The following is a 12,585-nucleotide window of genomic DNA, read 5'->3' as shown; positions in this document are numbered from 1 at the left end:
TAGAGCCGCATATTGCAGTCCGACTGTCCCTCATTCTATTTTCCGGACTGTTTTCTTATTTGCTTTCACATATAGACCTGATATTTCACGTGCGAGTTACCTACATGACTTAAAGATTAAGTGTGACTTTCATTCCAGTCCGTTCATTTCTGGAGAAGTTATGGGCTTTGGACTTAGACATTTTGTCTGTCTGTCCTCTAGGCATTCAGTTTTCAGATTTTATAATAAAAACTTTTAGATATCGAGCTGATTTTTGGTATGTGAGTCTACCTACATGACTTACAGATGAAGTGTGAGTTTCGTTCTATTCCATTTATTTTTGGCGAAGTTATGGGCCTTGGATGTAGAAGTTTTCTCTACAATAACTGTTTTCTGGAGTTTTTTTTTACAAAAGGCTTTCAGATACTTAGCTGATTTTTGGTATGTGAGTCTACCTACATGATTTACAAATGAAATGTAAGTTTCATTCCGTTCCATTGAGTTTTGGCGAAGTTATGGGCCTTGGATTAAAGAAATTTCCTTATAATAACACTCTTGGATTTTTTTGCAAAATGATTTCAGATACTATTAAGAAATTGGGATTCAGCTGCTGTGAGGTTTCAAAGTTCAGAAGAGGAAATTGTTTTTTACAAATGCAGCTCTTGTTTAAATTAAATAAATAAAATGTTGAAACCTGGTTTCATGGCAATGCCATGTTTTTTGTTTCCAATTCAAACTTTTTTATAACAACAAAAGGTATTTTAATCAAATACATGAAGGAGGTACTTTATCAACAAGACTATTGCCAAGCAATATATGTCCCCTACCAGCTCCAACATTGTCAAAAGTTCCACCATTGTCGGATTTTTTTATTTGTTGCCATAGCAACCAGAATTTTTGACATAGGAACAAAATGAAATGACATGCATAATGTCCATATTGCCATCTATCCATTTTCAAGTTTCATGATAAAATATGAAGAACTTTTAAAGTTATCGCAAGATCCAGAAAAACACCATTTTCAGCAGTATTTCTAGTCTATTTGTTGCCATAGCAACCAGAAGTTTTGATGTAGGAACAAAATGAAATGACGTGCATTATGTCCATATTGCTATCTATCCATGTTTCAAGTTTCATGAAAAATATGACGAACTTTTAAGTTATTGCAGGATCCAGAAAAACACCATTTTCAGCAGTATTTCTAGTCTATTTGTTGCCATAGCAACCAGAATTTTGACGTACGAACAAAATGAAATGACGTGCATAATGTCCATATTGCCATCTATCCATGTTTCAAGTTTCATGAAAAAATATGAAAAACTTTTAAAGTTATCGCAGGATCCATAAAAGTGTGACAGACAGACAGACACACAGAGTGCAAACCATAAGTCCCCTCCGGTGAAACCAGTAGGGGACAACAAAAATGAGAGAATATGTCAAGGAATTGAAATGTCTATATGATATCTGCAAGTGGTATGAAAAGCTCATACAATAGATTACCAGTAACACAATATTGTCTTGAGAGTTATTTTATTTTATTAAATACTCATCTGATAAACAGAATAGAACCTTGTAATGGTATATCCATTCTTATAAAGATCACAAGAACAGAAACCATTTAATAAATAATTAAAACATATAAGAATTATGTGATGTACTCAACAAAAAATACTTGTGGCAGACCATGGACAGATTGGAATATTCATTCAAATACACTCCGATGCATTTCAAGAACAAGCCCAATTGAATCAGCTTAGCCATGTCATTGTTGCACATTGTTTTTAAATTCCCCATCAAACAGGCAGAAAAACATGCCAGCACAGAAAACAATAGTATTTAAAAAAACTTAAACAATTTCTAGTAATTTGGATAGATATTTAATGGCAAAAATCCTGTCCTGATGAAAAAAACACAACTTCGGACATGTCCTACAGCAGTTTTCTTTCCACAAGACTGCAGAAGTATGTATAAGAATGAGTATAACCGCAAGGTAACACTACAAACTTTAACGATTTCTATCGATACACATTTGGACGGTATTATGATGAACATTATCCAGTACACATTGTCTTTCAATCCCTCTCACAGCACAAATCTGTCTGGCCCTTGGTCCTCAAAGTCTCCCTTCAAACCGTTGTCCATCTTGTTATCCTCTGCCAGGGACTTGAAATGCTGGAAAACAACACAGAACTCATAGAGACGTGTTCTTATTGGCCTGGTAATGGGAAAACTGGGAATACTGCATGTGCATAGTGTCGTATCAGTTTAACCTATGCAGTCCCATTTTATGGAATTTTTTGTTTTAACAGAAGCCTGTTCTTAACAAAATCCAGTCTAGACAGAAAGCGTCCTCCCTGATTAGCCAGAGCAGACTGAACAGGCTGATCTAGCTAAACAGGCTAAACTTCACTCACAGATCACGGCTCTTATTTTCTAAGTATTGAAGTGTTACTAAGTTATGTGTCATCAGAAAATAATATTGTTTCTTAAACTCATAATGAACTACTAACACTTCCTATCCTCTTGAGACTATGAACACTCGCACATACTGGAATAGTTGTGTTTCTTTATTTCAAAACAAAGTTAATATTGTTGTGATTGTGTCAAAAATCAGCATGAATCCATGCTACAAGGACTAAATCTGTGGTTTGTATGTTTATTTGGATTGTTCACTTTTTCAACAGTCATGTATTTTAGGCATATCACCGCAGTGGGATAACAGACTTGCACGTTTCCTTCTTTAATTTGTTAACCAGTACTAACCCTTTTCCACTCAGAAGCAAAGTGAAAATGTCTATATACAACCAGCATAACACCAGAACAGCCTGTGAGTAACCAGCAGTCGGTTCATGTTTTATGCTGTTTGCTGCTCTTAAGTATACTAGGGTTGGAAATAAAAGCTAGACTTTAATCTAGTAAGAAAGGTTTTATATTTTATTTGATTTATATTTTAGGGACTAGAAACGTGTCTTAGTGCGTATTTGAGTGATGAAGGGCAAGTATTGAAAAATTACTAAATGTTTTCAGGAAAAAAATATCGTTTCTTAATCTCCAAATAACTACATAAAATTCTTATTCACTTAAAAATAATTAACATGCACACTGCAATAATGTTTTCTTTAGTTCAAGAAATAAATTAATAATATTTTGTAACAAAAAACTAAGAAAGCTGTTACTATTATATATTGCTTTTGTTGACTTAAAATCTAGATACAAAATGAACAAGAGGCAGACAAAACCAAGTATCTTAAGTTTACCTAATTGTCACAAACATGAATTTGTATCTGGTTCTATATGTTGTAAAAGACATATCATTGCAGTCAGCCAAAATACTTGCATTTTTTCTGAGTTAGCTTGTAAAGTGCTGGTACCAAGTGACCATTTTGATGCCAGCCTGTGACAACTGTTCTAAGTCATTAACCCTTTCCCCCTCATAGGCAAAGTGGCTGTAAAGGTTTTATGAGTTTTGCAGCTCACCAGTATCTTAGGGTTTGGGATGAAGTCTTTAAAAATTAAATATAGTTAAAGAAATCTTCAATTTAATAGGATTTTCTACATGACTACAAACGTACATATCAAAATGGGTATCTAAGGGGTTAAAAGTTAAGAGGGAGAATGAGAACTATGGAAGATATTGACAATACCTGAGAATTTTTGAACTCTGAAAAGAGGGTGAAGAGCACATGGAGGGCTTGCACTTTCTCATTGTGCTGGTTGGTGTTCTTGTAGATAGGAATGTCCAGGATGGCTGCAAAGTAAACAAAGCCAGAAAACATAAGCAAAGGTAGTGTTGCAATTAATGACGTTGCTCTTCAACTTGTTGGAAGTGGTGATGGTTTGTGAAGGACATGATGAGGATGATGAGGATGATCCTGGTAAAGGTTGTAGAAATAACAACTACTGTAAAATCATACTAATTCATGGGACATTATTTTTTGTTGATTTCAAATATTGAACAATCAACGAATTTAAAACAAACACAGACCTGTTTACCCTTCCAATTGCTTCTCGGTAGTTTGGAGGGCATCTCTCAGTAGTTTTGGGCTGTTGTCAGTAGTTTTAATTTATTCAATCATTTAGAGCATTAAAACAGCATGACTGGGTCACATATCAGTTAAACGGTACATAAAGCATTACATGAATTGACTTTCTATTAATTTAATCTCTTAATCATTGTATACTATTATTATTTAGTGGGTGTGCACACTAACCTTCTAAACAACACTATAACAAAAGGTTTCACCTTTGTTTAGTTTTATATTCGCAGGGTTGTCCGAGGATGGCCTATCTCAATGATAGTAATAATCTTTTATAATTGTTGAAGTACTGTCTCAAATGATAAGTTGAGGAGATCAAATTGACTATTCCTCTAACATGTATCAGCTTTCTCTGATTGGAAACAAGTTCAAACCATAACCGCTACATACATTTTGACACCATTAAATGATTTTTGAGAGGCATTAAGATACCAAATTAATTGGTAGCAAAAAAGACATGCACATAGATGATAGAGATAGAAGCTGTAGTTTGTTTCATATAGCTTAATAACAATTGTTAAAAGAGCTGTACCTTATCAAATGAATTGTATGCATGCTTTTTAAACTATAACCTACTTTGAGTGATTTCTGAATTGGGAAACATAACTATCAGTGTTTCATTCAAGGTCTTCACCGTTGATAGAGACAAGTTGATCTGTGGCACAGACTGTGCAATGAACATAATAACCTACGCATTGGTGGTTTTCAAGTCCTTCCTGAAGGTAGGTCCTTGCATCATAGTGGAAATGTCTTTATTTGAAGATTCGATATTCTTCCAATTAATGTGGCTCTGCGTTTCAATGTGTCTCTTGCAGTCATTTTTGCCTCCATGACTCATGAGCACACGAAAACTCAATGTAAGATGTTGAACAGTTAACGTTTGTTTTTCCTTTTAAGGACGGCCCGGGGCATGGCCAGTATTCTGTATAGCTTTGTTTGTACTTTCGAGAGTTTGTTTTAGCAACTATTTTATTTGGGGTGTCAATATCGGCATTTAATTCAACCGCACCGTTTGGAAGAACTCGCCATGTTTAAAATGCCAACATCCGGGTCACTGATATTCTGCATTGTCCCCGGGAGGCTTGAATTTAAACGTTTCTTACTACGCAAGCACCAAAATGATTATGATTGATAAATTATCTGCAATGACTGAATATAAGAGAAAGTACAATTAAAAACCGAAATTTGACCATTTTAATCGACTGATCCTTAGTTTTTCAGAACAAATCTGTAGTGCATAGTTTAGCCAAATAATCCGTAGTAACTACGGCAAATCCGTATTAGTAAACAGGTCTGCAAACAATATGGAAAATAACTGACGTAAATTCCAGACTTTTTTTAAAATCAGAAATCAAAAAAATTGTTTGTCTCAAAGAAGTGATTGTTTGAAAACAACAACATTTTACACAAACCAATATTAATGACTTAACAGTGTTTTTACATATTATATTAGCAGAAAGTTTAAAATAACATTCTTTTAATAACACAAATTGCACAAAAAGGCATAACCACACTGGTATTCGGTCAACTTTCATGACATAAAGTGCTTATGGTGAAAAAATAATTACATTACCAATAAAGTCAATCCACTTACTGCAAATGAGTTCCACATATTCACCAAGATCACAGTCTAGTTCCGCTGTTGGCAAGCCAACCTGAAAAATGGTACACACAGGAAACTAAGTCTTAATTGAAAGTGCATTGTACAATTCTGCAATCTGACCTTTATGATCTTTCAACTACAGACATCCAACTTTACTGCAAAATCGTATTAACATTAAGTTGAAGATTTTTATTTTCGCATTTACACAGTGGATGTAGGCCTTTTTAGCCGTTTTTTTTTCTCTCATAAATATAGGCCGTGCTCTGTGAAAATGGAGTTTAATGCAAGTGTTGTCCCAGATAAGGCCTGTGCAGTTTGGACAACACTTTCTGCTTTTATGATATTTTTTGTTTAAAGAAAATGTCTTCTTAGCTAAAATCAAGTTTAAGCGGAAAGTGTTGTCCCTGATTAGCCTGTGCAGATTGCATAGGCTAATCTGGGATGACACTTTACGCACATGCATTAAACCCTTTTAGTTTATTTCAAGCCATTACCTGAAAAGACTAGATAGGTTTTGTATCTGAGATAATCTTACATTGTTTTAATGTTTGATTCATTTATAGCTATGTATATATGCATACAGTTATGATTTCATGCAGTTGATTGGAGGTCTAATTGTAAATAAGATTTCCATTGTTTCAAAGTAAATAATACCTAGTTATATGATTGTGTTATCTTAATGCACTTTAGAAAATAAAGAATTATTATCATGATTAGTATTATTATATATTTTTAAGAAATATTTTATGCCTTCTCGTGCTTTATCATTTAATATCTGTTGTCAATTGTTCAATGCTTAGTTACACTATGCAGTCATAGAGACTTTATAAATGTCAAACTCAGACCTCTTTCAGAAGTTCCTCAAATTCAGGTGGCCACTCCTGCATCAGTGTGTCAATGTCAGGCATGTTTCTGTAACATTAAGATAGCATACCATACACAGTTTTCAGTAGAGCAAATGTTTCACAATATATAAACATCCAGTAAAATGAACATGTAATAAAAAATTAATAAAAACTAAGATTACATCTAAGTAACAAGAGCTGTCAGAGGACAGCGCGCTCGACTATTAGAGTGCTTGACAGTATAACGTAAGCCATCATGGAGAGGGGGGTATAATGTGGGTGTGTGGTCATTTAATAGATGATCTTTCAAAAAAAAGAAAAAACAGATTTATTATTTTTTTTTGGGGGGGGGGGGGGGATTCTGGGGTGGGGAGTGGGGGATAGTTTGGGTGAAGTCCATTGTGGTATGTCTGGTAAGTGTTGTTTCGTCAAAATATGGATCTGATGTTAAATAAAGAAGTTATCACCATTTAAGCATAATTTATTAATTTGACCTTGAGAGTCAAGGTCATTCAAGGGTCAAGGTCAAATTCAACTTGCAAGGTACAGTAGCATCATGATAGTAAGAAAGTACTTGAAGTTTGAAAGCAATAGCCTTGACACTTTAGAAGTAAAGTGGATCTAAACACAAAATTTAACAAAATATTCAAAGTTACAAAGACGAAAAAGGGCCATAATTCCAACAAAAAACTTGATACAGTTGTCTGCTCTTGTTTATAGGTTTGGGTCATGTTGGTAAAGAAGTATGCAAAATATAAAAGCAATATGTCAAGGGACATTGAAAATATTTGAGGTGGTACGCAAACTTTAGCATAGAGTTATCAATAATATGCATATTCTAATTGGAAAAAGGGCCATAATTCTTACAAAATGCTTGATACAGTTGTCTGCTCTTGTTTATAGGTTGGGGTCATGTTTGTAAAAAAGTATGCAAAAGATGAAAGCAATATGTCAAGGGACATTGAAAATATATGGGGTGGTACACAAACTTTAACATAGAGTTATCAATAATATGCATATTCTAAGTGGAAAAAGGGCCATAATTCTTACAAAATGCTTGATACAGTTGTCTGCTCTTGTTTATAGGTTGGGGTCATGTTGGTAAAGAAGTATGCAAAATAAGAAAGCAATATGTCAAGGGACATTGAAAATATTTGGGGTGGTACGAAAACTTTAACATTTGCACGCTAACGCCGACGCCGGGGCGAGTTGGATAGCTCCACTATATATATATTTCATATATAATAGTCGAGCTAAAAAAAACAACCTGTGTGAATTAAAAAGAACCATTTAATAGGTTACACTCATTTGTCAGATTTTATTCAATATTTGTTAATTTGCTCACCAACTAAACTTATTACTAGTGTTACAAACCATGGTACTTTACATGCCATATGCCATTGCCATGAATTATTATTTAAATTGGCATTGTGCCTTTTACAAGTCAGCCATAAATTTGGTTAAATCTGTGAAACAAAATGGTGTAATTCTTAGCTTAGTTAATGTTTGTCTGTACTACTGTGCTTGGTATGGCTGGTTTACTCATTTGAGAATTTGAGATAGTGTATAATGTATATTGGGTATTGCCCAGTTATTACTTGAGATACCGTAATTACTCTATGTTTTCGGACACCCCTTTTTTTAGCAAAAATAATTATTTTTCGTGACTCTTAATTTTGGGACACACGAGTTTTTGTCCATAATAAATGTTTCTTAGTTTTCGGACAGTATATTTTACAGCGCTATTTTACCAAATTTCGGTCCTGTTTTCGATATCTAATGACACTTCGATCATGGGGTTTTACAACCAGATTAACATTATAAAACATGGCAGGTGCATGCCTGACGGCAACGGACCATAACATTTGCGTTATTGGGTAAATAACCTTGTAAATCGGTATTAAGCAATGGTTTCCCCGATAGCATAAGCGTTATGACAATCACCAGGGGTAGTGCCACCATTAACTTTTCAATTTTCTACCGCAATGGTACTACCCCTTCTCATTTAAAATAACTGTGACAAATACTAAACGCTTCAAAGTGTGATGCACCCTATTGCATGTTTTACGAACAATTGAAGGTGTTAGACAACAACTATCGGAAATGATACTAGCAAGTATCGGTACATCACATGCTCATCTTTGAACTCGTTGGTCAAAGTACAACCTTGTAGTAACTTTCTGTCAAATAAATTAAGCATTTGACATTATTTAAAATGCAGTGCAAACATATATAACTGACTATACGGCATGGTATTTTACAAGCGCGTGCTATTACCGGTAGTCCTTGATACAATTGACGCTATTTTCGAACACTTCAATTTTCGAAAACATAGAGTAATTATGGTAGTGTATAATGTATATTGGGTATTTCCCAGTTCTTACTTGAGATAGTGTACATTGGGTGGAGGCTTCACTCGGTGCAGCTCACGTATGCTCTCTATCCAACTCTCGATCTGTTTGGGGTTCTTGTCCGCCTGAGAGAGGCTTTTGACAACCAGTTTCTTGTCTGTGGTCTGCTTGGAGATCGCGCGCAGCTGTAGGTCTAGCACCACAGGGTCCGACTGCTTGGCGCAGGGCTCGTCCATAACTGTGAGACCCAGAGTGTCTGGCTTCTGGTCCGGCCTACTTATCTGATCAAATATAATTGTCTCATTCAACAGATTTGGATAAAAATTACTAGCACATCTTTCTGACACATGTATAACTCATGAAAACAATATGTGAAGGTCCTCACTAATCGTTTGATAATTGATATATGATCCTCATTCTGGGAAAACTGGGCTTAATGCATGCCTTTAAAGTATTGTCCCAAATCAGCCTGTGCAGTCCGCTTGTATGCTTTTATAAATATATTTGTTTTAAGAAAGTCACTTTTAAATGAAAATCCAGTCAAGGCAAAAGGCGTTAACCCTTTGCATGCTGGGAAATTTGTCGTCTGCTAAAATGTTGTCTGCTGAATTTCTAGAATTAGCATTTTCTTCGATTTTTTTCAAAGAATACTATCAGAATAGCAAACAGTTTGGATCCTGATGAGACACCACGTTCTGTGGCGTCTCATCTGGATCCAAACTGTTTGCAACGGCCTTCAAAATTCAGTTCCAGCACTGAAAGAGTTAATACAGTAGACTCTGCCAATACCGGACTCTCTGAATACCGGAACTCTCCCGATTCCGGACGGTCGGGCCAGTCCCGTATTTTCTCCTTCTATTTCTTTGTTGAAAAATGTTGAATAAACCGAACTCTCTGAAAACCGGAAACCGGACGGGTATCTCCGTAAATTTGGTCATTTTCAACGTAAAATACATTGAGTATACCGGACGGTCTAAATTCTCAAGATGCCCGAGGCGTGAAAATAACAATACCTAGTCAGCACAGCGAGTGCGGTGTCACTCATTTTGCTCGCGCAATTATCGATAATCGGATTAAACATACCATAAAGGTGTCAAGTCGTTACCGCGCTATGGGAGTCCCATTAAGTAATGTAAAACAAACTGTGATGTCTATAATAGACGTGCGGTAACATCAAAAAGTGATTGACTCGATCGTTTTATTATCGCCTATGATAAACAATTAAATTAAAAAATAAATGCATGCCGTTGCGACTTTCTCGTGATCTTCTCGGGTATTTTAAAAGATGTTATAGCCATGATTTTAACGCTGAAATGTTTGTTTGTGAGATAAACTGTTAGAAATATGACTGTTAAATATCCATCCATCTGTATGCGAATTCATTCATTGCCATTTACTAATTTCGAACGCATCTAAAAAGTTGCAGCCTCCAGCTAAACACAGACGCGTAAAGCTTACGTTAGAGGATAAGATAAAGCTCATCACGGAATCAACTGCTCAACCAAAACCATCTATGAAGGCACTCGGCGAGCGCTTCAAGATCGGGAAGTCAACGGTCGGCGACATCTTAAAAAATAATCATGACGCTGTTTTTTGCTTGTGTGTATGTTTTATGAAATGTGGTACATGTATGTATTGAATAATAAATCGTGTATCTACAACAATCTTATTTGTGTCGTCACTTGCCTATATGACAAATGCCACGTACGTACATGTATAAAGCACCACGCTCACTTTGGGATTAATGAAAACAAGTCGGTGTGGAATTGTTTTTTGCTTTTAATCGATGAAAAACACATTTTTTAAGAATGCAATTAACATCAGTACCTGTGTACAGTTATCACATGGTACATGTAAATGTATATGGTTTGTTTTATTTTTATGTGATTCTTCACACAATGCATACCATGTATATTTCGGCAATATGAATTCTCTTGGTAAACCGGAACTCTCTGAAAACCGGACGATCAGGCCGGTCCCGAGACCGTCCGGTTTACAGAGAGTCTACTGTACTGATTATCCTTTTGGGACTACACAGCCTAATCTGGGACAACACTTTACCTAGTTTTACCGGGACTACACAGCCTAATCTGGGACAACACTTTACCCAGTTTTCCCAGAACAAGAATCATTTCATTGAAACAGTCAATAGAATAGGATTCAAATTACCAGCACGTTATTCTTACTCACTTGTCATTCATGAAAACAATATGTTATGTATTCAACTACATAACTGCAATATTATTCTAATCCACAAACACAACTGCTGTTTAAGCAAACAAATTGAAATCAATTAAGTGATTTTATTAACAAAATACAGTAAAATTACTTTGTCCTCTACATCCATAGAAATATATAAATGTTGTGTGAATAGATAAACAGACAATGAGAAATCAGTAACCAAAAACAAGGCTCTTCACAGAACATCCAAATGTGCATCTGGTTTGACAGAAATCAATAGCTGCCAAACAGACTAGCACATGTCTTATTTCGGATGGAATTCATTTTCTAATTATGTTGTTGATTGGGTAGTATTTCCAAAGTCCAGTTCATTTGAAATAACAAAAGTCCCAACACACAATATTTGAAGCAATTTTACAAAAGATATATGGTAAGTAAATGAAGATTTGATTTTTAACATGACATTTATAGAAGATCAAACTCAACTTTACTGATTTTAGGCATTTTGTGATGTTTGTGTAATAAATGTAATGTATGACATAAAAAAAAATATGTATGACATATATGCGGGCAAAGACATTTTTGTAACAAATGTTCTCATCATGTTTGAAAATAAAGCAAAAAGAATGCTCCATTTTGACCGTTTTTCAACTATCAAATATCTGTCTAGTGCACATATTTTTCATCTTGTAATACAAGGAAAAATGCATCACCTAGTTATTTAAACAGACCATATTAAAACACAAAGCAATTTATGATAACAACCAATGATCTGACAATGTTTGGTAATGAACGGAAAACTATGATCATAGCTCCAGATAATTTTTTAAGGTAAAGAGTATTTCACTCATGACTTTTTTAGCTGATGAGAAGATACAAAATCAAAGACTTTTGCATGAGTATGTAAAATACTCCCGAAAAAGTCTTTGATTTTGTATTTTATAATTTTTTATACATGAACTTGCAGAAAACATGTATTAAAAATAAAGAACATCTACTTTTGTTTACATAAACATGCATTTTGAAATGGCTGATCAAATAATCCGAATTGGGGCACGTTTGGTCCAACTGATAATTGCACAAAATGCTTATGCCAATTTTTATCAAAAAGTATATTATTTTTGCGTATTTGGAAATTTTCCATGAGTATTTACGCAAATCTTATCTGGACTTCTGACTATGATTTCTTGCGTTTTCGCAATATTTCAATTGTCACATTAGAAAACTGACCCTACCTCTGGCAGGCATGTTTTAAACTGACTGGAACCATTTGCAATCTTGATATTAATAGAAAAAAATATTCTCCCCTGCAAAGTTTCCTGATCATTGGGCAAATATTGTGACTTCTTTAGTGTTCTCAATATTTTTCTAGTTCATATACTGACCTTTTTTAACCTTCAATGACCAAATATAAACTTAGCACGTGGCCTCTAAAGTGTTAACTATGTAAATGATTTTGATAAAATTGCCAGGCACAAAAAAGGCTATCCAACAATGTGTAACAAAATGTGCATAATTAGTTAATGAGAAATTAATGGAGGACAACTCTACTCAAACATCCTGGTGGTTAGCCAGTTAGCTGTCTCCCA

General features: G+C 34.8%; 1 protein-coding gene across 6 annotated transcripts in view; it reads right to left on the bottom strand.

Moving 5' to 3' along the window:
- Window positions 1-1,492: 1,492 nt before the first annotated feature.
- The window catches only part of LOC127860116 (intraflagellar transport protein 46 homolog), a 53,627-nt gene continuing 42,534 nt past the window's right edge, over window positions 1,493-12,585 (bottom strand). For all 6 annotated transcript variants that reach the window (XM_052397942.1, XM_052397946.1, XM_052397944.1 and 3 more), the window contains 5 exons: window positions 8,849-9,096; window positions 6,465-6,531; window positions 5,611-5,671; window positions 3,624-3,727; window positions 1,493-2,151 (listed from right to left, as the gene is read on the bottom strand). In XM_052397942.1, the coding sequence (XP_052253902.1) occupies window positions 2,062-2,151; window positions 3,624-3,727; window positions 5,611-5,671; window positions 6,465-6,531; window positions 8,849-9,096 (570 nt within the window). In that variant the 3' untranslated portion in view covers window positions 1,493-2,061. The remainder of the gene's footprint in view (window positions 2,152-3,623; window positions 3,728-5,610; window positions 5,672-6,464; window positions 6,532-8,848; window positions 9,097-12,585) is intronic.

Source organism: Dreissena polymorpha, chromosome 15 (genome assembly GCF_020536995.1).
Source record: "Dreissena polymorpha isolate Duluth1 chromosome 15, UMN_Dpol_1.0, whole genome shotgun sequence".
NCBI classification, from domain to species: domain Eukaryota; kingdom Metazoa; phylum Mollusca; class Bivalvia; order Myida; family Dreissenidae; genus Dreissena; species Dreissena polymorpha.
The sequence above is the reverse complement of the archived record's forward strand: the minus strand, read 5'-3'. Positions and strand labels throughout refer to the sequence as shown.